The 27647-nt window shown below is 39.5% G+C and overlaps 1 protein-coding gene across 2 annotated transcripts in view; it reads right to left on the minus strand.

The window, feature by feature from the left end:
• The window catches only part of LOC102297714 (calcium/calmodulin-dependent protein kinase type II subunit beta), a 51490-nt gene that overhangs the window by 20371 nt on the left and 3472 nt on the right, over window positions 1-27647 (minus strand). For both annotated transcript variants that reach the window (XM_005928955.3, XM_042223497.1), the window contains exons 2-7: window positions 22100-22194; window positions 20632-20691; window positions 19125-19179; window positions 18516-18581; window positions 8417-8489; window positions 1501-1603 (exon numbers count right to left, since the gene is read on the minus strand). In XM_005928955.3, coding sequence (XP_005929017.1) covers window positions 1501-1603; window positions 8417-8489; window positions 18516-18581; window positions 19125-19179; window positions 20632-20691; window positions 22100-22194 — 452 coding nt within the window. The remainder of the gene's footprint in view (window positions 1-1500; window positions 1604-8416; window positions 8490-18515; window positions 18582-19124; window positions 19180-20631; window positions 20692-22099; window positions 22195-27647) is intronic.

The raw sequence follows: 27647 nt of genomic DNA on the forward strand, positions 1-27647 counted from the left end.
CCAAGGCGCAAATAACTGCCCATGAACTGAGAAAAGTCAAGCGTGCAGCTGCCAAGATGCCACTTGCCACCAGTTTGGCCATATTTCAGAGCTGCAACATCACTGGAGTGCCCAAAAGCACAAGGTGTGCAATACTCAGAGACATGGCCAAGGTAAGAAAGGCTGAAAGACGACCACCACTGAACAAGACACACAAGCTGAAACGTCAAGACTGGGCCAAGAAATATCTCAAGACTGGTTTTTCTAAGGTTTTATGGACTGATGAAATGAGAGTGAGTCTTGATGGGCCAGATGGATGGGCCCGTGGCTGGATTGGTAAAGGGCAGAGAGCTCCAGTCCGACTCAGACGCCAGCAAGGTGGAGGTGGAGTACTGGTTTGGGCTGGTATCATCAAAGATGAGCTTGTGGGGCCTTTTCGGGTTGAGGATGGAGTCAAGCTCAACTCCCAGTCCTACTGCCAGTTTCTGGAAGACACCTTCTTCAAGCAGTGGTACAGGAAGAAGTCTGCATCCTTCAAGAAAAACATGATTTTCATGCAGGACAATGCTCCATCACACGCGTCCAAGTACTCCACAGCGTGGCTGGCAAGAAAGGGTATAAAAGAAGAAAAACTAATGACATGGCCCCTTGTTCACCTGATCTGAACCCCATTGAGAACCTGTGGTCCATCATCAAATGTGAGATTTACAAGGAGGGAAAACAGTACACCTCTCTGAACAGTGTCTGGGAGGCTGTGGTTGCTGCTGCACGCAATGTTGATGGTGAACAGATCAAAACACTGACAGAATCCATGGATGGCAGGCTTTTGAGTGTCCTTGCAAAGAAAGGTGGCTATATTGGTCGCTGATTTGTTTTTGAATGTCAGAAATGTATATTTGTGAATGTGGAGATGTTATATTGGTTTCACTGGTAAAAATAAATAATTGAAATGGGTATATATTTGTTTTTTGTTAAGTTGCCTAATAATTATGCACAGTAATAGTCACCTGCACACACAGATATCCCCCTAAAATAGCTAAAACTAAAAACAAACTAAAAACTACTTCCAAAAACATTCAGCTTTGATATTAATGAGTTTTTTGGGTTCATTGAGAACATGGTTGTTGTTCAATAATAAAATTATTCCTCAAAAATACAACTTGCCTAATAATTCTGCACTCCCTGTATGAGACTGACCTTAGTCAAAAGTGTTGAAAAAACAATGAGAAAACCCAAAGAAGGACAAATATCTGTGGCTTCAACTTGTATAACCCTTTGTGTTTTGGGGGTTGTCTTATCTTTTAGATAATCTCTTATTTAGAATTAGATCATCTTTGTCTTCTAAATGCTTCCTTAATTTTTTGAGCATGAAACTTTGTCTGTAGCATTCTTTCTAATTGTACATATGTTTTGAAATTAATGGAGATGCTTTTCTAATTGTGTTATTTTTAATAACACCTACAGACACATGCACACTTCTGTGTGTGTGTGTGTGCGCGTGTGTGTGTGTGTGTGTCTTACCAAACCAAGCCTGTTGGTCTCCTTGTACTTCAATGGCCAGTCCAAAATCAGCCAACTTGACTGCTGCGTTCTTACATTTGCTGGCCAGCAGCAGGTTTTCTGGCTGAAGGTGTAACACAAGCACAGTCGTGTCATGTTAGTGTTACATTTTATGACCTTATTAATTTATGTCTCAAGGTTGTTACGACATTGTTACTGAAAGGCTTTTCTTAAATTACTTCAGAAGGGGTGGCAAAATCTAGGGACGTTTTTATTTCATGTTAAGTCATTTGTAACTCCATCTAACCTATCTTACACACTCGCAACAAGTACTATAATCACTATGCAAAGATCTCAACAGTAATCTTGCAGAGTTGAGCCAGATAAAAGTTTAGTATCACATTCAGCAAGCTTAAGTTTAAAAAAAAAAAAATTGCGCTTTAATTTGGTTTCTTTGTGGGTGATATTTTATTTTATTTTATTTTAAGGCAGTGGTCTTTCTGTGACATTTTATTTTTTAGCAACTGGAAGGACCTGTCCTTCCAAGATGGTCCCTGTTCTTTTTTTCTTGAGTTTCTGCTGCCTGGGGTATTCCCTAAGCACATGCTCAGTGCTACATCATTGCTACATCTTCCTGATGTACTGATGGATCTTTGTTGTTTCATCTTGGATAGTATTTCTGACACTGACTAATCAGTCTCTTTCCTCCCCCTCAGTGTACAGTGGCACTAGGCTTGGGATGGAACCCTCCACGTATGGTAAGGAGCTTTCTTGTCTTGGTGTCAGTGGCTTATATTTCATATTTTGGCCAGCTTATTATCCTAGCAGAGCACCTGATGACTGATGATGATGATGTTTATGACTATGCAGCATAAGCATGTGTGAGGCATTCATACAGAACTTTTTCATAATGTTGCTATTTGCTGGGATTGACACATCTATCACAACTGCAGTCCTCTGTTCCCTGTCAATCACCACTATGACTGGTTGCTTGGACAGCAGCTTCCTAACTCCCACAAGAATTTAGCCCCATTTGTTCTCAACCATCTTTGATGGTGTCTCCTTTAGTGACTTGGGGAGTTCTAGTCCACATGTGGCGCAGATGTTTCTATAGAGCTACTTGGTTGCGCCGCTCGGTGTACTCTGTCCAAGCTTGCATCTTGCACCCTGCTACTATATGTTGGATAGTCTCCGGGGCACCTTTGCACTGTCCGCAACTTGAGTCCTGTTGGCCTGAGGTAGTGTCCTGCTTCTGCTGATATCATGCTCAGCTGTGTGTGTATATGCAAACATTTAGAAAATCAATAAATGCATTTGGGGGGAGGGGGGGTAGTCAACTGGTTGTGGAAAATGGGGCATTAGGAACAAGTTTCTTCTCTTACTTCTTTTCCTATACATAATTTTAAAGGGAAAACAGGAGAATGAGGCAGACCAGTTATACCCAGATCAGAACGCTAAAAATAGTTATGGCTACAGACATATTCAGAGATACAGTCATACATTTTCCAGCAAATAAAATGTACTCTCTCATTTTGAGGTTGAGACACACAGATGGGACTGGAAAATGTGTATAAGCCTTTTTTGCCTTTGTTTACTTGAGGACGACCAAACACATCTTGTCTGTCTGCAATAGTCGTGTCTTTGCTGCTCAGACGCTGATGTAAAAAGCAAATGTGACAAATAACTACACAGGAATGACAGCTCTTTGCTGTCTGACTAGTTTATGCTAAGAGTGACAGATCTGTGTCACAGAAGCAGCAATCATTTCACCACAGTGATAGAAACAGCTGTATGCTGTAATCCAGCTGAAGGACAGTCATCATGTCACCCTCTGCTGGTTGATTTAAAAACACAGAAGGTGCATACAATAAAGGCCTTAACTTACTGTGCCCAGTAGATCAATCTTATTCAGAAATATTCCACAACTGTTGGACAAATGTATTTTTCATTCCACAAAGAACAGACTCAGTTGTTTGATATTTTAGGAAATACTACTACACTTTATTAATAAAATGTTCTAGTTCTAGTTCATTTGGACAACTTAAAATAACCCAAAACAAAACAAAACACTTTCTAAGTCAAGATTTGAACTTCAGACTAATCGGGGAATTAATTGTTGTACTTTTTTACTTAGTCAAAATGAACAGATGATGTTTTTGTACTTTTTGACACTATATCATAATCATGATAAAGAGATAAAAATCAGAAATTTGCTTTAGAAAATAATCAGTAGGTAACTGTAGTTTCCATGTTTATACCTGGAAAAAAAAATTCACATTTGATATTTGCATAAAATTTATAAAATCCTAACAGAACACATGCAGAGGATTCCACACAAATGCACCGTACAGTGATGTTGGTACTGAAATAAGCATCCAACCATAGTCTGATTAGAGCAGGCTCAGGCTGAGAATTATCGTTGTTTCTATTTCTGTGTCTAGACAGCAAAAAAAACAAAAAACAATCTAAGTGACTATGAAAGTGAATTCATTGTTAACTCCAACAGTGGGGGTGGTGTGGGGGTTTTATACTGTCCTCTTAAAGAAAAGGGTCACTGCAAATCAACATAAAATGATGTTGTATATAATGTAGTATTTCTTTGAAGATGGGAGTGTTCTCTCCATGATGACACTGTCACGAATCACAGGATGCAAGGGGCCACTAACTGGTTCAATGAAAATGTAGTACCGTCTAAAATATAGTGAGTACAGACTATATAGTGCACTCAAAGAATTCTTCAATGTTTTACGAAAAGTAGTGTACATCTGATGGTCGCTACTCAAGCATTGTATCCAATCATGCATTGTATTAAAGTGAGAGATGAAAATAAAGAGAGCAGTGCATCAAAGCATTAACTAATACCATGATGAAATATGGCAGATTTAATAAGTATTGCTGAAAAAAACATTGCAATCAGTATTTATTAAGTATTTATTAAATGAAATATTTATTTATTTATGTACAGAATATTGACAAAAGTATTACTTATCCATCTAAATCCTTAAATTCAGGTAATCCAATCACTTCCATGGCCACAGGTATATAAACTCAAGCAACTAGTCATACACACTGCTTCTGTAAACATTTGGGAAAGATTGGGTCGCTCTCAGGAGTTCAGTGAATTCTAGTGTGATGCCGTGATAGGATGCCACCTCCAAACAAGTCCAGCTGTGAAACTTCCTTGCTATTAAATATTCCATAGTAAACTGTTGGGGGGAAATATAACAAAGTAGAAGTCATTGAGAATGACAGCAACTATGCCATGAACTAGTAGGCCAGGTAAACTGCATAGTGTGCTGAGGTTGGCAATCACTACAGATCTCCAAATTGGGCCTTCACATTAGCTCAAGAAGATTACATAGAGAGCTTCATGGAATGGCCACTTCATGACCAAGTTCCAAATGCAGTGAAGTAAAGCATGCCGCCACTGGACTCTAGAGCAGTAGAGAAGTGTTCTCTGGAGTGATGCATCATGCTTCTTTGTCTGGCAATCTGATCAACAAGTCTGGATTTGGCTATTGCCAGGAGAACAGTACTTGTCTGATTGCACTGTGCAAAGGATAACATTTGGTTGAGGGGGAATCATGATGCGGGGTCATTTTCAGTAGTTGGGCTCAGCCCCTTAGTTCCAATGAAAAGAACTCTTAATGCTTCAGCATACCAAGACATTTTGGAGAATTTCATGCTCCCAACTTTGTGGGAACAGTTTGAGGATGACCCTCTCCTGTTCCAACATGACTGTGCACCAGTGCACCGGGGGGAAAATCTAAACCTACATGGTCTTGTGTGAAAAAGCCCCTTAAATCAAATAACTGGTTGGGTCAGTTATTAGTAATAAACACCTTAGTTCAATGTTTTTGGGTTCTCAGTTTGGCTGTTATTATTTATTCTTATTTGCCACATTTCTAAGTATCTTATTTCATATATCTTTGTTTCAGTTTCTGGCTATTCTGCCTTTGGTTTTGTACAGTTATTTTATAATTTACAATTTATATATTACATTTTTTTATAATGATTTTTTATTAAATGTGTACAGTCTTCCCTTTGTGCCCCATTGTGCCCATCTGTCTTTGATTTGTTCTAGCTGTTTTCCCCCACCGTTTCCCCTAGCCTCATTACTGTCATTATTGTCTCAGTCTCCTCTTGCCCCTCTGTTGAGTCACCCACAGTATGCTTTCTAGATTTCCTAGTGCGTCCTAGTATTACACTCCTTGTATAATTACTCTTTGTGCCTCCTTTTGCTTTCTGTTTTGGGATCATGTTTTCCTTTGATCAATCCAGCATTAAATATTCACCTTATGCTCACTTTGGTCTCCTGCATTCTGCACTTGGGTTGGAAAACAATTAACCAAATTCCACACAGTTAATAGTCACAGAGCAAGTTGACCGCACAAAGCACCCAGAGGGCACAACAATCTACATGGAAGAAAATGACTTAGACTGTTCTAGGTTTCTAGTCTACTCACAAAGACTGAGAGAAACAGCTGATATGAGGGCTTGGCCAGCTGCTATCTCAGCATTCGAAGGTATAAAATCTCACAAACCTCAACTGCTTCACTAGCTGGTTATTCCCACTTCTTACTCCCAGTTACTTCACAGTAATAGACTATTATAGGACAATTCAATTCAATTCAGTTCAATTTAATCTTATTTATGTAGCACCAAATCACAACAACAGTTCCCTAAGGGGTTTTATATTGTTAGGTAAAGACCCTACAATAACACAGAGAAAATAAAAAACAACAACAACAATTAGATGGCCCCCTATTAGCAAGCACTTTGGGGACAGTGGGAAGGAAAAAGTCCTTTTTTAACCAGAAGAACTTCCCCAGCAGCCATGTGCCAAAACTGGTTGGTTTCAAGGGGAGGAGAACAGAACAAAAGACACACTCTGGAAGAGAGCCAGGAATGAATAATAATAATAATTACGTGCAGAGTAGTGTTTAAAAACATAGTGAGTGAAAGAAAGGTGAGTGAACACTTGTGCATTAGTGCACTAGTGCATTACACCCCGAGGAGCCTAAGGTTATTGCACTAATTCAGGGTCACCTAATCCAGACCTAAGAAAATGCTTTGTCAAAAAGGAAAATTTTAAGCCTAATCTTAAAAGCAGACAGTGTGTCTGTCTCCCAAATCCAAATTGGGAGCTGTTTCCACAGAAGAGAGGGCTCCTCAGGTTGTACAGGCTGCCTTAGTTTCTATATTTCCTGGGTCAGAGAGAGTGCTGATCTACCCAAGGCCTTCCCTGAATCTGTGTCTCAGCAAGTGAACCCAGTGAATTCTGAACAAACTAGTCTAGCCAACTTGGAGCTTCCACTGTATCCTGCACTGGAGCTGCTGTGGACCCAGACATCAGAAAAGTGCACCCTACTCAGCTCCCACAAGAGTTGACAGAGTCTTCTGAGTATCCTGAACCTCAGGGTAGGATTTATCTACTCCATTGGCCAGTAGCTGTGGGGTCCAACTAGCCCCCACAGCTACTTAGTCTCCGCCACTGGCCACCTCACCAGCTCCCTGAGCTGAATCATCTCTGCCAAGGCCTCTGTCCTTTGTCCTTTGATCCTGCCCCATGAAGTACACGGTCATGGAATAAAACATTTGGCAAGCTTTTCAAGACCATTTAAGGGGAAATAAACAGGCTTTCCAACAGCACAAGATTTATTAATTTTATTTGGTAATTTATTAATTATTATTTATTAATTAATGACCAAACACAATTTTTTTTTACTTTTTGTACTAAGTTTATATAGTCTTAAAATCAATAAAAAGCCATCACACAGATTTCTGCTATAAATGTAATATAAATTGCTATATTAATGTTAACATACATTCTTGACAATATTTTGTCTTGACTGCATCATTACAAAAGATTATTTGGGTTTTTTTTGTTCTTTATAGAGCTTTAGGTTGTTGTTTAATTATATGTTGGTTGGTTATTAACATTGTTTTTTTTTAATTTGTTTATTTGCTACTCATACATACTGCACAAATCACTAAAAAATGTATGTAATTCAGTACAGCAGATATTGTTTTATACAGCTGCAGTATGTATCTATGCTGTAAGAAACAGCATATGATAATAAGAGGAACGCTTGATATACACAAAAAATATTCAAACATTCCTCTGTGAAGGATTAGTTACTTTCATCTGTGAACAGGGATTCATTGTTACCTGTTCAGATATACATACATATCCTGCTTAAACATGAAGCAGGTCAATGAAAGTCCAAAGGAACTTAATCAAAAGAACGTCAGCTGCGTGGTATACATCACTGCAGCACTGGAGGTGAGCAGACACAAGGTTTCCACCTGCTATGAAATTTCTCTTTCAGTTGTAGTCCACTCAAGTGCATGCACAAGACAGAACTTCAACATATGTGCACAAACACTCATGCACGTTTTGATAAGTCCAGCCCATAGACATGCACAGACATGCTGGATATAAATATTTTCACTGCACTTACCAGCTGTCAATTACAACAGTCAGACAAAACACAGAACTATGGAGAACCGCTTACTGATTTACAAAAAAGTGAGACCACAGCCATACTGGGCCTTCATCAGGCAAACAGACAGGCAACATGACATCAGAAGATGATATCCAGACCAAACTGCAATACAGATGACAAAACTCAACAAAACGTAATCTGCTACACCACTCACATATGACAGTGGGAATTCCACATAGAACCTTTTTTTAAAAATTTGGAACACTTTTCGAAAAACCGGCACTGTTCATAATTAATCATTTGTATTAACATTTGGAAGGTATCATTCTTTTTGTGGAAGCTCTATATTTTTCCTTCATGGACTCTTGTCCCTGAGCTAAACCTGACCTGAACATAGTACAGAATGTTCCTTATACTGATTTTATAGCTGTGCAGCTAAAATTCACACACCTACATGGACACAGACACATGACCTGCTCGTGACTCACCTTGAGATCTCTGTGAACCACACCCATCTGATGGCAGTGGAGCACGGCCTCCAGGATCTGCTGGATGCAATGACTGCATGCAGACAGCAGGGGGAGCAGGTTAGTCTGAACACATTTAGCACATTGATCCCCAACTGTCACAGGCACACATACATGTTTTCAGTGTAGGAACCAGCTCTCTCTTCCACACTCAACACGTTTGCACACACATATAAAAAAGTGTGAACCTGTCTGTGAGCTACACAGAGAGAATGCGTGCAGTTTGCTATTTTCTGCTTTAAAGAAAGTGCCAAATATTAGTCAGGCAGCGTAGGAGGGCTCTGCAGCTCCGTGTGGGAGACACTCTGTCTAACCTGTATATTTTTGTGTGTAATTTATTTAGCAGCAGTGATAACAAAGCCTTTGAGGAAAGGATTCTGCAAGTATTTAAAGTTGTCACTGCTGCCACTCTATTGACCTCTACTCCTTCACCCGTTCTCAGGTTTTCTCACTCACTCAGTCACTCTTGCTCAAAGTATGACAGTCCTAGGACCCACAGGAATTGTAAATATATTTCAGACTTCTAAAATAGTACAACAAGAGCTGCAAAAGCAGAACCAGAAGACAGGCAAGACAGGCAAGGGGAGACAAACAAACAGGCAGCAGGCACAGACAAAACTTGTATCAAATCACAGGCAAAAATTAAAAAACAGGACTATAAAATACAAGCAGCTCTTGTACAGCGGGTGCACAGCAATGCAACACAGTGAGACACACACACACACACCTTGAGGTCCCTGTGCACTATGTCATGGTGGTGGGTGTAAGAGACACTGTCTAGAATCTGATGAATACAGTGACTGTGGAGACAGAACAACACAGTGAAGACCAGATAAAGGAAGCAACACGAGAAGGAAAGGGACCAAAAACATAGTAAGAAAGAGAAGTGGACAGAGAAGAGAACGGGAAGATCTGAGGCACAGAGGCTGTTGCAGGGCGAGGAAGCGAGGGAGTTGATGTGAGAAGCACTTTACATATTTCCTGATTTGACTAGACTAGACATATAGAGTTATTTTAAATCTCCATTGCTAAGATTTCATTCAGTTCATAAACATATCTTTGTTTCTTCGTCTTGCTATTCTGTTCAAATGAAAAGTGAACTTTTAATCCATGTACATGGAGCTTTTCTAAAATGGCCTCCAGAGTGTGTAAACCTGAAAACACAGCTGCACTATGTGACAATGAGAGAAAAGGAGCTTTGTAGACCTGTCATCATATTGCTAATAAAACCGAACATGAAACTGTGTACTTTACAATTGTTGCTAAAACAGACTGTGTGTACAGTGGTGTGAAAAAACAGTTTTCCTGTTTTTTTGTCACAAACAAATTTAAACATTAAACAAATATAACACAAAATGCACTTTCTAAATAAAGCTGTTTATTATCAAGGGGGGGGGGGGGGGGGGGGGGGGGAATCCATGCCTACATGGCCCTCTGCGAAAAAGTGATTGCCCCCAGTAAATTTATGCTTTATAACATAAATTAACTGTGGTGTTTTATATCTTTGGAAAGCGGAGTTCACTTTCTTTAGTCACACCCACACACACATAACCTTAAAAAGATGGTTTATGTTCTAAAACCCTTTAATGTGGCTGAATTAGAACAACTCTGCAAAAATGAGTGGGCCAAAAGTCCTCCACAGCACTAGAAAAGACTGGAAAAGATTGCCAGTTATCACAAATGCTTATTTGCAGTTGTTGCTGCTAAAGGGTGGCCCAACCAGTTATTAGGTTTAGGGGGCAATTGCTTTTCACACAGGGCCATGTAGGGTTGGAATTTATTCCCCTTAATAATAAATAAAAAAAAACAACCTTTATTCAAAACAGCATTTTGTGTTTATTTGTGTTATCTTTGTCTAATATTTAAATTTGTTTGATCTGAAACATTTAAGTGTGACAAACATACAAAAAAATAGGAAATAAGGAAGGTGCAAACACTTTTTCACACCATGGCAAAAGACAGACAAAGCTACAGTAACATTACTCATTACTTTTTTGAAGTTGGATGGAACAGTTGTGCAGTGGTTAGAAATGTCACCTATGAAAGCTGTGATAAGCCCGCTGACTCTCAACTGGTAAGTGACTGAAAAAATGGACAGAAGGAAATTCTGAAGCCTCATGTTTGCAGTATTTTTACTGTTGCCTTCTTGTGTTTTTTTTCTAGCTGAATATCCCAGATTAGGTATGGACTTGAATAAGAAGTAAACAACACATCCATATGTGTCGATCCCAAAGTAGCTTTGCCATTTGTCAAAGCATATAAAATGGTTTAAAAATGGTTTAAAATGAGTAATTTTATTGAGTAATTATCAATAAAACAGGCTTTGGGTAGACTAAGACCACTAACACACTTAGCATATGAAATGACTTGATTATAGTCTATTGCAAACAAGGACATGGACAGCTGAGCTGGAGACCTGATAGTCAAGTAGTCATTCTTGTGACATTTCTTTAAAGTCCACTATCAAGGGCACATGCATTGTAATATAAATTTTCTGTGGACACAAAAAACTAAGCATTTGCTCACTGTGTGATGATGACATTTACATCACTCAGAAGCAAGCATACCCTAGTGGACTTGTGAGTGTGGAAAGTATTATCAGGATTTAAGAAAGATTAGTCCCATTACAAAGCCAGAAACTCAACATTTTCACCAGAACCATCTTGGATTTTTGATATCCAATGTGATGAGCAAAGGGGGACTCTGACGGAGAGCATTCTGCCATTTACCTAAGTAGGCTTGCACTAATACACGATGGAATCTAATGGAGTCTAAAACATAATTCATGAAATTAACCCTCTCCAGGCAGACGTTGCAGATTTGCAACAGTTAAGACCTAACAACCTGATTACCCCACATACATATTTTATGAGTTTTTTTTACTCAGAAGTACCACTGCAGGACTTGGTTGTGCATTAGCAACACAAAACGTAATTTGGGCCTGAGAGGGTTAAGGTCGAACACAAGATCAGTAAGGAAGATCTATATTCATCCATCTGTTTCCATTCCTGTGTGTTTGAGCTGGTAGTGTATCCTTTGCAACACGTCTGCTTTCCCACGATAAACAAACTCAATTCTGTCATCACTCTGGCCCATTCTTTTTTTGTTTTTTTTTGCCTGCCCTCTGTGAGCCAATCATTCTGTTTTCCATGCGCTTTAAACGTCATTGCTGTTTTATCACTCTGCCTTTAAGAAGCACATTCCTCCTCCCCATATCCACCTTATCCTGGCCACCACCAGCATCTAGGCTACATTCACTAGACTTTCCTTTGCTATGTAGCTTCATAGAAATTATTTGGTGATTCGATTCTAACTCTGCATTTCAAAAAGCATGTTCAGTTCTTCTTTTTAAAATAAATGTCCTTTTTATAGTCAGTAATACTTGAAACTACTTATTGAGACTGTACACTCATCAGTTTAGTGCAAATAACAGATCAAGGGATCAGAGCGCCATTTTCCCACAGATTTCTTACATGTACAACCATATTTCTTTTTGAAACCACAGCAATCGCCCCTTTGTGGCTTTCAGAAAGAATGTAGAGACACTTTTGCAATGCTTGTATACAGTAAAGTGTAAGCAATCTAGCTGTTGTCCAGTGTTGTCAAGGTGCATATCCAAATTGAAGACAAGTAATAACCAGCACTGAGGAATACATGCCCTGGCATGTATTCTTCAGTGCTGGTTGAAATATTTCTTTACGTCAATTTGACTCAGCTTCAAGGAAAAACGATGCAGTGATAGAGCTATGAATCAACATCAGCTTCACTTCTTGACTTGTTGGTGCACACAGTAAAGTTAGCTCTTAATTACCCAATAGTCAAATTAGCTATAGCAGCTAGTTAGATAGAAGATTCTGAACAGGGCTGAACAGGTTGCGAATAGGATATTGAGCTGTGATCAGCAGGGATAATGGATGCATGGACACATGGAGATGTTGCTGGCTACGCAGAGCAGCAGAGGAATAATAACTGCACTAAACAGAGATGTCCAGAATATGAAGAACTAAAGAAAGAGTGAAATCTGGAGCAGAGCACCACAGAGGAGCAGAGCTGAGGAGGTGAAAGGCTGAAGACTGAGGCAGAGCAGCATGTATACTGGAAAAGAGAGATACTGGAGGACTTTAGTAATAATTCATTTCCTATTCTTCTTAAGAAACATAAGATATTAATTGTTATTTTTGAACTTTGTTATAGCCAGCTGTGCGGTCAGCTTTAAAATGCTGGTAGCATGGTGGTGTGTTGGTTAGCACTGTTGCCTCAGAGCAAGGTTTGAATCCACCATCTGGCCACAGCCTTTGTGGGGTTTGCTTGTTCTAATCTGTAGCTGTTTTGGTTTTCGCTGGGTAATCTGGATCTCCCACAGTCCAAAGATATGCAGTTAGTAAGGTTAGGTTAATTGCTGATTCTAAATTTGGCCATAGGTGTGAGTGGCTCTCTGTTAACCCTGCGACTCTGCTGTATAAATAAAACTGAACTGAAATATTGGACTGTAAAGCTTAGATGCTTCCAGCACATCATTTGTAGCTGAACTTTGGTCACTAGTGTACCTGGCTGCATAGATAACCCTCAAATGTATTTACCACACTTCACTCCCTTTGGTTGTTTCTTCAGTTATGGGTCTTAGTTTTGTAGAATCTTTATGTTTTCTTTTGGGGTTGTGATGTTATTTATGTTCTAGTCTTTATTATTTTGTATTGAGTATTATATTAAGTCTTTGTGGTTCTAGTCCACTGTTTCATTGTGAAGTCCGCTCCCTCCTTTCTTCATTGTGTCCCAGTCTCCTCTGCTTCGTCTTCTGCGTAAACTCTATCTTGTCTGTGTTTTATCTTCTGTCTGCATCAAGCTAGTGTATCTTTGTCCAGGGCTCCGTGTCAGTCATGTCTCCGTGTATATCTCTTGTCCTTGTCCGTTCTCATGTCTTAATCTGGGTTGCTATATTTGTTTACCTGCATTTCCGTTCCCATTCTCTGTTGCTTCCTGTTTTACTTTGGTTGCCTGTGTCTCGTCTCCAGTATGTTCAGTTTTGCTCTCCATGTCTCATTAGTCTGTGATTAGTGTCCGCTGTGTTCCCACCTGTGGTCTGTTCCCTCAGTATTCTCTGTGTGTTTATATTGTCTCAGTCTTCCCTTGCCCTTTGCCATGTTCTCCTTCTAGGCTGTGTTTATCTTGCTGTACGCTCCATGTTGTCCATGTTCCCTCGTTTATGCCTATCTCATGAGTTCCTGTTTTCTGCTTGGTCAGATTTATTTTGTATAATGTATTTTATTGTCTTTTGCTCAGCAATAAAGCTGTTTTGAGTTTTGCATTGTTCTTTTGAAGTCCTGCATTTGGGTCCTAACCTGCCTTCTACACAGCCAACGTGACACATCGCTTCAAAGTTGAGATCATTTTAATGGGATACCCACCCATTTTGACTCGCCAAGAATTATATTAGTGGTTCTTGTATCATTGCTAGTTTCTTCCTGTGAGGGAGATAAAAAAAAAATGCCAGTTCTGCAAGTCTTTACCCATGGTGCAGACTAACAAAGAAAAATTAAAATGCAGACCTGACGATAGTGCTGGAGGAAAAAAAATATACAAGACTGTGACAGAGTCATTAGGATTGAACCTCTGGGGATGGACCCCCAGGCCACGGACTGGTCTGTGAGTCGTTTGGTACCGGGCCGCAAGAGTTGAGGCTCGGGTGTGAAATTTATGGTTTTCAGGGTTTTTATCATTATTTTTTAATCATTTTTATCATTAACTCGGTTACCCTGGGTCTTTTCCCGTGTGTTATGAATAAATCTTCTTATTTTTGGTACCGGTACTGGTTTTACTTTGTTGTATTTATCCACGACACCTTAAAGATTGGTCCGTGAAAATATTGTTGGACATAAGCCGGTCAGTGTCGCAAAAAAAGTTGGAGACCACTGATCCAGAGGACTCATTATCAGTTTTCTGTGGAATTATTTTACACACTGATTTGTGGTGGACAGAAATTCAAGTAACAACTACAGTATGTGAAAAGCTGACACATAAAACCAAATGAATCCATATGGTTGGACACCAGAAGAGGTTAAGTAACAGGAAATCTGTTTTTTGGTCATCTAGAGTGAGTGAGACATGAACAGGGTAGAGAAAGAAGGGAGAGACTGAGTGATTCTGCGTACAGATGGAGTACAGAGAGGAAACCATTAGTGAGATACTGTTGGACAGAAATCAAGACCTGCTAGTCACACACCCACACATGAACACACAGAGTGCCACACACACACAGACACACACATAATTTATGCAAAGAGAACAGGGGAGATTGAAGACAGCTGAAGGAAAGAACAGAGAATAACAGGGAAAGTAAAGGTTAAAATTAGAGGAATAACTTTCCTTATAGTTTAACACAAATTCCTATCTTTTTTTAAATATCTTTTGATCTTCAGATCTCCTTTAATTGGTTGAGAGACTTTTCAAACTGGCAAAGCATTAGTATAGCATTTGTTCATTAGAGGCAAGTTCATGTAGCCCCTTTCTATAATACCTTTCTTTTTTGAAATTTGGTCACATTTAGTGTAATTCCAGAGTTAGGACCCAGAGCAGTTTTTTTTGTCCTTAGAGTTTGAAGATTTTTTCAATTTAACTCAGTTTTATTTTTATAGTGCCAAAAAACAATTGCCTCAATGTGCTTTATGTTGTAAAACAACAAGTCTACAATAATAAAGTGAAAATCCAAAAAATCAGACAACCCCTCTGTGAGCAAGCACTTGGTGACAGTGGAATGGCAAAACTCCCTTTTAACAGGAAGAAACCTTCGGGAGGACCAGGCTCACAGACGGGTAACTATCTGCCACAACTGTTTGGGTTTGATGGGAGGGAGACAGGACAAAAGAGATGCTGTGGATGAGAGCCTGAGATTAATAATAACTTCACTTCAGAACTAAATGATCTAGTAAACAAAAACAGAAAGAAAACACACACACACCAACAGTTTCTCTCAATGACTTCAATTCAACAAAGTCCAGTGTATTAATAATTCAAGTGAATACCTTGTAAAATCCCACATCTAGTTAAACAAAACACAGTTAAAGCAATAATTACAGTTACCTGGGACTTATCAGGTGTTTTTTTACAGCTCTATAGATATAACTAATGTTTTCAGGATTTATTTTGTAATTATAAACCTCAGATTATGATCTGAATATTGAATACATCATTAAATTGCTCGACATCCTTAAACCTCCCACAAGATCAAATGAACACACTAGATAAAAACCCTATCTCTAATGTACTCAATCAAATGCCCAATAATAAAATGCCTGTAACTGAAGGTTTCTCCAGTCACTTTGAAAGACATTTTAGACAATTTAACTCTATTATTTATAAGAATGATTTCAAAGAGTCCTCCAAAGTATGAATACAACACCTGATGACATTACTCTTGAAGCAAAAGATCCTTGATCCAGAGAACTATCAACCACTATCTCTTATTAATATGGTTAGGTTATTAAAATGAACTAGATAAAATCATACAATTTCTAATTCATCTTGATCTGAAAGGTTTTACTAAAAGTAGATATTCATCCACTAATTCCCAAAAACTTTTCAATTCAATACAATACAGCTTTCAAACAACAATAAACACCATAATTTTATTATTAGACAGAGAAAAAACATTTGATAGAGTTAAGTAGAAATTACTGTTTCCAACACTTGGAGAAAATTAATTAAATGACTGAATAAAGACACTTTACACTTCACTAAAGACCGCAGCCACCACCAATTAATTGAGTTCACAAAACTTCATTCTACACAACAGGACAGGTAAAGATGTCCTCTCTCGCCACCTCTCTTTGCTGTGTTTATTGAACCACTAGCAGCTACAATAAGACAAAATGGTAAAAGTATCCAAACAATCACTACTCATCACGTCTCTTCTTAACCTAGCTTCCACAACTTTTTCCCATAGCTGCATGGTGAGGCAAATCAACTCTATCCCCCTGTACTTACTATACCTCTGCACATTACTGTTGTTCTGGAAATCTGGAGCCAGTATACTTTATTACCATTCCTCAGTCATCCTCTCATTCTTTAAAACTGTGTTTAAAAAAAACTGGCCAAACAGTCCACTGTACTCTTCTATATACATCTCCATAACTCAACAGGTTTATCATCTTTCAATCTCTCAACACACTCTCTTCTCTTGTTAGCACATTTCCGTTTCTCTCCTTAATCACCTTAACCTGCTGTGCATCACTTGCAGCTAAATCTTTCTGCTTAGCCAATCAGCAACAGTAATTTTCTCTTTCCCTTGTGTCTATCTCACATACAACAATTCACTAAAAGCCTTTTCCTTTGCAGGCTCTTTCTTTGATGTACCCCAGCCTTCCAGTACTCCTGTTTACTTTCGTCATCTCCCTGACTTACTTTTTACTCTTTGCTATCCTCTGCCTTTGAATACTTTCCTGTACTTCCTGTACTTCCTTATTCCACCACCAAGTGTCCTTGTCCTCTTTAGTTTGTCAAAAGGCTAAACCAAATGCCTCAGTACTATCTGATAACTCTCTTACCACCCAGAGCTTTTCATAACTCTTCCCTGAACTCTGACCAACATTCTGCTTTCTCCAACTTCCACCATTTAATCCTTGCCTCTGCCTTCACCCACTTCCTCTTCTTACTCTCCAAAGCCATCCTACTGATTACCGAAAGCCCTCCTGTTACATTCTACCCTGCTACCACCTTGCAGTTTCCGATCTCCTTCAAATTTAATACTGTCTGTCCTTCATTTCTGTTCTATATCAAGCACCTCCTCATCACACTCTCTACCATTACCTGTATTTGACCCCCTTTGCAAAGATTGCAAAGATTTCCATAACAGAACTTAAAGGTAAGGCAACTCTAAAGATACAGTCACCTTTCTCACTCACTATGTGTTAATAGACTTCTCTGCATTGACTCATTCTTGTTATTAATCCCTGGCTCTCTTTCACAGCATGTCTTTTGTCCTGTCTTCAATTCTCTCACCCAGATGGCCACCCCTCCCTGCTGGAGGTTTCTTCCGGTTAAAAGGGTTTTTTTCCTTCCCATTGTTGCCAAAGTGCTTGCTCATAGGGGGTGATATGATTGTTGGGTTCTTCTCTGTATTATTGTAGGGTCTACTATACAATATAAAGCCCCTTGAAGTGACTGATGTTGTGATTTGGCACTGTTTAAATATAAAATAAATTGACAATAAGGTATGGTAATTTATTTTCTGACAGCATAAACATCATGATTTGATTGATGATTATATTGTACTTTATTACTTTACCTAAATTACAATTTGAGGAATTACCACAGATAAAACATTTATATAATGCTTTTGGCAACATAATACAAAACTCCAGTTTTACTGTTGCTGCATAGACACAAAACAAACCCTGCTTCACTTGAAAACTTGATGGCTCTCACGCTATAGTTGACTAATACTTCATATTTTATGTTGGAAGTATAACAGTCCAAACCGAATGTGAAAAAGATCACTCATTGTCCTGAATTGGATAACAGATGAATAAGCCAGAGTTAGGACGAGGATTGAGGGATAAATCTGTTTATGGAAAATAATAAATAGCTTAAAAAATCAGTTTACTGCATCTCTCATTCTACCTCTTCCCATCCTCCCTTTAACATTTCTGTCCCCTTCTTCTCTTCTCTCTCACGCCTTCACAAACCGCCTCCGCAGTCAAATTGATTTAAGTCTGCCTCCTAAGGGGGTTATGGCATGGGCATGTGTGCCTTCTGTACAGTTTTCTTGTATGTTTCAATCTGTCTGTAAATTTGGACTCTGGAGAAAGCTCCTCGCCCTCAATTTGCAATTCAGTGCACAGAAAATTGCGCAGAGGTATAATCCGTCAGAGCCACAGCCTGTTCTGCCAAAAAAAAAAGAAAAAAAGAAAAAACAATGTGTCAAAATTATCTGCGTGCTAATGAGAGGAACACAACTCTCCAAGTTGCTGCTGGAGGACTGCAGAGGCTGGAGGACTGACATAGGCAGAGGATGAAGAAAAGATGAAGAAAAAGGGGTCAAAGATAATATTCACCAGGGGTTTACCTCGCATCTGCTTCACTGTAGTATTCTCGAGCCACAATATCCTCAAACAACTCCCCTCCTGTCACTCTGAGAAATAGAAAGATGGAGGTTAAAATGGCAAATTATATAAATTTTTATTCTTTACCCAGACAGCACAAATGTATACACACACACACACACACACACATGCAGGAGGGGGATGTCCTCATTAGGGGGAAACCCCGGTTGCAGGATTCACTCTGACTGTGTTGCCATGGAGACTGGCTCCAGTGCGGGGGAGTGTAGATCTATCTGTGTGTGCACTAAAGCGGGAGCCGCAAGGAAGGGGGTGGGGGTGCTGTTATGCAATGGGGGAACTGCCTTGGAACCAAGAAGGGGGATGGAGACAGAAGAGAAAAAAGAAGAAGAGAAGAAGGAATGAAGAGATGCAGGTATAAAGAAAGAAATCATGTAAAGCAGTGGCATCACTGAGGAGACAGATGCCATAAGGACTGAAGGAAGGGAGTGGAAAATGAAGCACCATTGGAGAGGAAAGAGGAGGCAGAGGACAAGGGAGGGGAGAAGGGAAAAAAGAAGTAGAGGATGGAAGGAGAAAAACAGGAGAAGTAAAAAAGAAAGGAAGCAACTCACAGGTCAAAGAGGAGATAGTGGAAGCCTTCCTCAGAGATACTGTCATGAAGACGAACTGCAAGAGGGATATCAGACTAATTAGGTCTGTTTTAGGACATTTTTTTATTCAGGCTGCTATAAAGCACATTTATTAAGGCCTTTCGGCACTATTATAGACCAAATGAGCCCATATATTTAAGACATACTGGTAAGAACAAACAATAGATATTGCTTTAGCTTTTTCTATTTCTATTTTTTTTAACTGACGAATATTTTTCCACAAGAACTGATATTTCATATTGCTAAACAGCTGATCAGCTGATCAGTCAACACTAGTGCTACTCTGGGTAGCAAAGGACATTGCTTATTCACTGATATGAATTAGGCTGTTAATTTAGGCCAATATAAAATGAGATGCAGATTTAGAGTGTCTTTTGGAGTGTTATAGGTTTATCTTTCAAATGATGCATCATTTCTCTTGCATAGTGTTAAAGCCATAGGTTTGTTTGTTTTTTTAATTTTTAGAAACATGCACAGCATTACTGTTTGACTTGCAAAACTTCAGTGCAAAGACTTTGAAGTTCACATTGCACGTCTTTCTTTGTGCATTGTTAAGAGGATCATTGTGCACTCTTCTGATTTTTCTGATGATAGTCATCAACCCCACAACTCACTTCACTCAGGGTCACAGATTTTAAACAATTAATATTAACAAAGAACAACTTAGTATGACTGTATATATAATTCAATAGTTTAGCTAACTCAGTAAGATTCCTAATGCAAAGGGCTTACATTAACACATTCTGATTAAGCCTCATCACGCCCACTAACATGATGTTGTCAGATACATATACAAAATAGACAGCTGTACAATAGAAATAAGAAAAGCAAAACTAAATTCATAAGTATTGCTCAGTTCCAATGAAGCTTATGCGTAAATTCAGTGAGGAAGATCTGTAATCTCTTATCTCATTTCCCCACACTGTTAAACTCAATTCTGATATCATTACTCTGTCCAATAATATTCTTGCCTGCTGTCTACAAACTACTTATGCTCAATTCCGTGCATTTTACATACTCTCCTGTCTTTGTATTATTCAGACTCTCACTCTTGCCCAATTATTTTCTCATCTGCCTTCTTTGAGCCAATCAGCCTCCGCTTCGCATGATTTGAATCTGTGCTCTTCGTCTATCCCCCTTTCAGACTTTCGTTCGTGCAACCCACCTCCTCCCCAACTCCACCTCAGACACCTGTGTTTTCAATGGGAGAAATGTTTCGTCACTCATCCAAGTGACTTCTTCAGTCTCAGCTGACTGCAGGTTTCCCCAACCTTAAGTTCTCATTAGAATTTGCATATTAATAATCAAGGAACTGACCTCACAGCCCATTGTTCATTCACCGGGGTGGTTTCCGTTATTGTACTGTTTATAAGGTTGGGGAAACCTGCAGTCAGCTGAGACTAAAGAAGTCACTTGGATGAGTTATCTTTAAAAATGTAATAAACAGAAATCTGAAAAAAAGTCTCACCAATGTTGGGATGCTTTAGCAATCTGCAGATCCTGGCTTCCCGCTCCAGTTTCTGATGGTCTACAAGGAAGTAAGGCTATGTTAGTTTGCAACAAAACAAGCAAAGCAAGAAAACGCCACTGTGGTCAAAACGAATGGCAAGGAGAAGAAACATGAGAAAAAGGGGGATGGTGTGACGGTGAATAAAACGCGTTGAGAAATGAAGAACAGGGAACAGAATGGGGTGCGAAAACAAGAAAGTAAGCACACAAGAAAGAAAAGGAGGGGAAAAATGAGAAGAGAGGAAACATGGAATGAAAAACAAAAAGAAAACAGGGAGAAAATAGAAAAGGAGAGGACAAAAAACAAGGCAGAAAAAGAAAACGATACCAAAAACAACTGGAGAGGATGTGATATGACAAGAAAAAGCAAGAAGTAAAACAAGAGAAGTGATAGAAGGGGAAACGAGAGAGAAAAGTCGAGTTAAACAATTATAGAAGTGAAGAAAACATCAGTGCAAAGGAGAGGAAAAAACAGGGACAGAAAAGACAGAAGATACAAGGGAAGAAAGAAGAGAGGAAAAAGGGAAAGGAAGAGGAATGGTGAAGAGAGAAGTAGACAGAAAAGAAGGAAGAACCAGCAGCAAAAGCAGAAAAACAACATCAGAGGAAAGAGACTACAGGAGAAACATATCAGGAATGACACTGCAGAAAGAATAGAAAATAGAAATAGGTAGACAAGAAAAAACCAAGACAGGCATAACAAGGGATAAAATAGAGGAGAAAAAATACAGGTAAGGAAATGACCAAAAGGTGAAAAAAGTAACCAAGGAAAGTAGAGAAGGAAACAAGAAGAGCTTTGGTTCAACTGAATGTTTTTCTTGGAGGTTAGTGTAAGAGATCCAAGTAAGTCTCTGTGCTGTAGGCAGCTAGTGTTGCCCTACAGTTCAGACACAAGCATCTGTATCAGTTCTGCACACAGAGGAACAAACAATTTCAGCGGAAACATTCCTGAACCTGAGACAGAACTGGTTGTATTTTTAATAAAGGTTGTGTGAGGCTGACACTCCCACAGTCCCACCGATGAGCTAATTTCTGAACAGCAATAACACCACTGTATTTTTAGCTGCTTTCAGAGGTGTTTTGTATTGTCTTTCCTTTTCTGTCAGTGTTATGTTGGGAAAAGTAAAAAAAAAAAAACATAATGCAGCTGTCTCATAGTTGGACTCTCCTTGTAAGTATTTTTTGGGGAAATGATTTTCAAAGCACAGATTAGTTCTCGTGCTGTGGATTATGACTGAGCCTATCATCTGCCTCTCTCCGAGAAACAGACGTGAAGGCTTCACACTCTGGAATCAAACAAGCGCTAAAATATGCTAATGTGAGCCTTTCAAATCTGGGACATACACATGATGATGACATGATGTCTCTGCTTCTTCAAATTCCTGAAAATGCAGAGAGTATTTGATTGCTTTGTTTTTCACTCTCACCTCTGGCCGAGAGCTTTTTGGTATTGATGATTTTGGCTGCATACTCTTGGCCTGTACAAAGTTTGACACAGCGACGCACCACTGAAAAGGCCCCCCTGGGGAAAAAAAAAAGACAGGAAACAGGGGGTGAGAGGCTGCTGTATAAGCTTGGTCAGCATCAATAGGGACATCATAGCTGTCTGTCATTCTGGACTCTTTTCTGTCTAATCTAATACAGAGTATTATCCAAAGGTTTTAGGTACTGAAGCAGAAAGGTAGAAAATCAATCACAGCTGTGTTAACCTGATGCCATGTCTTTGTACTGTATGAAGAAACCAGAAAATCCATGCAGACACAGGAAGGACGTGCAAACTTACAGAAAGGCCTCAGATGGTAGATTTGAATCCTGGACCTTCTTGCTGTTAGGCAAGCATACAAACTAGGGTGGGAGAGGGGGGGGGGAGGGGGGGAGGGAGTGGGAGGGGGGGAAAAGGGGGTGGGGGAGGAGAGGGGGGGGGAGGGGGGTGGGGGGAGGACTGGGAAGGAATGAAAGGGAGGGCGGGGAGTGGGAGGAGAGAGACGGGGATGGAGGGGAGAGGAGGGGGTGAGAGGGAAAAGGGAGGGGAGGGGGGGGAGGGGGGGGGAGGGGGAGGGGAAAAGGGGAGGAAGGGAGGAAGGGGTGTGGGGGAAGAGAGAAGGAGGAGAGAAAAGGGAAAAAGGAAGGAGAGGGGAGAAGAGAGCAGGGGAGAGGAAGAAAGGAGGGATGGGAGAAGGGGGGGAAAGAGGGGGGAGAAGGAGGGAGGAAGGGGGAGGGGGGGAGAGGTCGAAGGTGAACTGCAAATAATTGGATTAGGGCTGGGCCATATTATACCGTTCACGGTAATACCGGTATAATGTTAGGCAACGATAGGAAAATGAAATATCGCGATAGAATATGAGTAAAACGCGCATGCGCAGTGCCTTTGTTTTCATACGCACATGGCCGATTGTTGAGTGAAACAGATGAACCAGAATTGGTTTGTAAAAATGGTGCAACTTCAGTGATGTGGAACTGGTTTGGTGTTTGTCCGTCAGATACACGACAAAGCACATTTTTTTGCAGAACATGCAAGCGGCCGTTGGACTAAGATGCCCTTAAATCTGGGTCCTAAACTCCGTATGCTTCAGGTCAAACGAACACTGCAGCATCACTAAGAGTTAAAAACTGTCTAAATTCTTTCATCTTTAATAAAACGATCAGCATTGCTGCTTTACCAGGTGTAACTATGAAGTTTAACTTCCAGGCATCCATGAAAACAAAATGTATTACATTTAACGGAGTTAGAAGTAGCAGGAAGCTAGCGGAAGTTAGCTCGCTAGTTTCGCTAGTTACCTAAGCATGATATTGCATGTTCTGACTGAGAGATTTCTGAAAAAAATCAAACGTACAGCTCTGCTATCACTTCCAACATAAATGAAGACAGGAAACTAAACAGCAGTGACGTTTGTAGGGTTACTGAAGTTGGGCTAGCTGGTATATAATGATGTGCTACGTGATCGCTAGCGACACAGCTATGTTAGCATAACATAAACAGTGAAGCTGGAGGACAAACACTAACACTTTTCCACTTATAAAAGTTAACGTTAAGGTTCCTCATGGTTAGAGACAAATGCAATCGCATGGCAGGATGCTGTAAAAGGACCAACTTCAGTCAGGAGAACAACTGAGATAATCCATCCACAATACGAGGTTAGTCATTAATATACTGCAACAACATGGGAATAGAGCAGCTGCCAGAGAATTCAACATTAATGAATCAATGGTACAGAAGTGGAGGAAGCAAGAAGAATGAGTTTAATAAAGTTTGATTTATCTGACTGCTTTGTTTCGCTTAATGTGCCTTATAATCCCGTGCACCTTATGGTCCGAAAAATACGTACTGCACACTGCAGTTTAATGTTGCAAAGCACCTCTTTTTAACTTCAGTGGATATTATACATGGTTATGCTCAGGATATGTCAGCCCATTTCTACTGGAAATGCCTTTTGGTTAAACTTTCAGCAAGGAATTTGCATTTGCACTGTTACATTTTTATAAAGCTTTAATGTACATAAAAACCAGCTTCTTGTTTAAGTGAAAATAAATGATAGGTTGTCTTTTTGCGCTAGTAATGTTGTGGAGTTGTATTTTGTCTCGCATCAATTATATCGTCAGTTATATCGTTATCGCAAATTTTCAAATATATATCGTGATAAATATTTTTGGCCATATCGCCCTGCTCTAATACAAACCACCCATCATTTCCGACATAACCATGTATCTCAGTGAGCACTATTACCTAACCTATTCCTAAATCCAACCACAGCCACATAAAAGCATTATTTAAGACATAAACGTTGTGTCCAAGAGAAACAGTGCAAAGATGCCTTTTCCTGCAGTAGTAACTCACTTTTAATTACTAATTTTAATTTGATGTCAGATTAGTTTAAGCAATTTTTTAATCCAAGAAATGTATCTACTAGATAGAGTGAAATTAGTTATACAATCAAACCCTATACAATGTAGCCTTTGTTGCAGCTCTATTTGTTTATCTATTCTTTTCCAAAAACAAACTGTGAATATGTTGAGAAGAGAATAAATTAAAATCACAAGCCTAAATTTTATTTAGGTCTCATATTTTGATCACATTCGGTTGGGTGTCCTGGTCAGTGGTCAACCACAAATCATTAAAAACATCACTATCCCCTCACACAGGGAGTATAGTAATGGACTGGTTCTTATATAAAGCGCTTTTCTACTCATCTGAGCACTCAAAGCGCTTTACACAACTTGTGCATTCACACAAGCACATTTTTTTAAGTGCTTTATAGCTAACATTCACACGCATTCGCACTCCGATGGATGCATTGGAGAGCAATTTGGGGTTAGTATCTTGCCTAAGGATATTTGGCATGCAGACTAGGGGAAGCCAAGAATCAAACCACCAACCTTCCGACCAGTAGATGATCTCCTCTACCACCTGAGCTACAGCCACCCCAGAGTATATTTCATGTTTTCTCTTAACTATTCTAGATTAGTTCCTCTCTTACCCAATTAAGTGCTTCAAATTTATATTACTTAGATTTTTCTGTAATTAGCAGGTAATGGATCTGACTGCGGAACCAAGGGACACGGTACTATTATTTAGTATCTACTGTGGATAACAACATAGGCCCTCTCTGAAGTATACTCTCCTTTATTGCTTTATTTGCTAAACAGGAGCATAAATTACAATAAGAGCACAGTGCTGTAAAAATATTTTAACTTATAGTGACTGACAACATAAACTGATCAGGTAAGTGTTTAGTGAGGGCCTAAATATAGTAAGCAGTTTTCGTATAGACTTCTATACAACATAGGTTCTTTTTGCAAACAGAGGAGCCTCCTTCCCTGCTGGCCATTGGAAACAATGGAGATTTATGACATTTTCACACCGGCTTCACTTTTCAGACCCAGAAGACGTGTCCGTTTTTTATACTTTACACATTCTATCATCAGATCACATAACATCCAGTGTGGAAATTAAGCCTAGGCTTAGGATAGCCTGGCTGATTAAGGCAAGTTCTAATATGGTCTACTACAATGACACTGGCATGAAATATCATTATGTTCAGGATTGATAGGCTTCTTTTTCAGTGTTGGTGCTACTCCAGCACCAACACTCAAAATGTGTTCTTCTTCTTTCGGCTACTCCCTTTAATGGTCAGCACAGCAGATCATTTGCCGCCATCATCCACTCGTCCTTGCACTCTCTTCTGTTACATCTACCTTCTGGATGTCTTCCACATTCATAATTCTCTTTGGTCCTCTTTTCCATATACATTCACTATCTCTACATCTTCGTCTTCACTGTTACCTGTCACCTGTATTCCTTTTTGATTCTATTGACTTTCATTCCTCTTCTTTCCAGTGCATATCTCCACCTCTCCATGCTCTTTTCCACCTACATATTCCAAAGATCACTCACTGTCCTCATACATGTCTTACACCATCCTCACACACTTCTCTGCCACTTCAGACTTCTTCATACTGCTACTCATTCATTGTCACCTCTCTCTTCTTAACCTAGCCTCAACAACTCTTAAAAAGTAAGGGCTCTTATATTGTCTGTCTGTCTGTCTGTCTGTCTGTCACTGCACTGTCAAACAGACAGACAGACAGACCAAAAGGGCTCAGCAGAATACTTTATTAATCCCTAAGGAAATAATGTATAATGAAGGAAAATGTACTTCTCATTGTTTTTGACGTTTTACCCTCTCATAAGTTAACCCTTTGTTTTTAAAGATTGTATTCATTTGATGACAGAGCTGACGATTGATAGGAAAGGAGTGACAAAGTGCAAACGGCCACAGGTTAGACTCGAACCCCGTCCACTGTTCTCTGACCATCTAGCATATGGTTGTCTGCTCACCCACAGAGCTACTAACCGTACTACCCACTGTTTTAGACGTAAAACACCTTTTAGTGAAGCTAAAACATGATCTACACCATTGAGAATCTAGACATATTCCCAAATGGAACAACAGTGTATCTTGTGGTCACAGCATTTATACACAATAACTTTGGGTTTGTTTCTATTATTATTTACAGTCGTGTCTCCTTTACAACTTGAATAATTTCAGTAATTTCAGCGGCATCAAACAGGAAAGAAAAGCCATCAATTTGAAGTATCCTAAGTGTGTGCATTTTAGAGTTTTTGGGGGCCACATTTGCTCTTCAAACTCAATAGAGACCAACAGAAATAACCTCCTCTGTCATTTCTCAGAGCTAATTTTATCTCACCTCAGTATTGTTATGCAATGAAACACTCACACTCCCCTCAGAGCCCATGCATCTCACAAGCTCTCCAACATGAATATATTATGGGGAGACAGGGTGACTAAGCATGACACTTGCTGACATCCCGCTGGTTGGTGGGAAAGGCAGCAGAGCTTAAACATGACAGGTTATCTGCAGGGCAGGTGGGAATCAGCTGGAGTGCTGGATCTGGGTCTAAAACCTGGATTAATGTGAGTGTAAGGTCTCTTACCTAATCTGCTATCTTTTCCCTTTTGTCATATAATAAAAATGGATGTCATATAGCCAGATAGAAAACTTTTAGTAGTAAGTCTATTCCTTCATATAATAATAACATAATGGCAATCTTCCTGGAAATTCCATGTGGTAATCAAGAATCTGACATGGGGTTAACAATTTTGGTCATTAATAATGCTAATTTCTACAGTGTTTGGATACTGGAGTCTACAGTTTGTTTACACATGAAGCAAGCTGCTAATTTGCCAAAACTAAAGTCCATTTCCAATAAATGTAGCTCTAAAAATTATTGGCATCTTGTAATCTACAAATATGCAAAATTAGCCATTCATAGTCACTCATGTTGGGTTGTTTGGCCACAGTAGATGCATTTGGCATAGAACAAAACCAGCTTTTCAGGAGAAGAACTTGATAGTCATTGAGAAACACGGTAATGTAAATGTTACTGGCTTGGAATTCTTTGAACTACTGCATATACATTAGGGGCATCACAATGGCCTGACAATTAACTCATTC

This window comes from Haplochromis burtoni, unplaced genomic scaffold (assembly GCF_018398535.1).
Source record: "Haplochromis burtoni strain Fernald_Lab_line unplaced genomic scaffold, NCSU_Asbu1 Contig_113, whole genome shotgun sequence".
NCBI classification, from domain to species: domain Eukaryota; kingdom Metazoa; phylum Chordata; class Actinopteri; order Cichliformes; family Cichlidae; genus Haplochromis; species Haplochromis burtoni.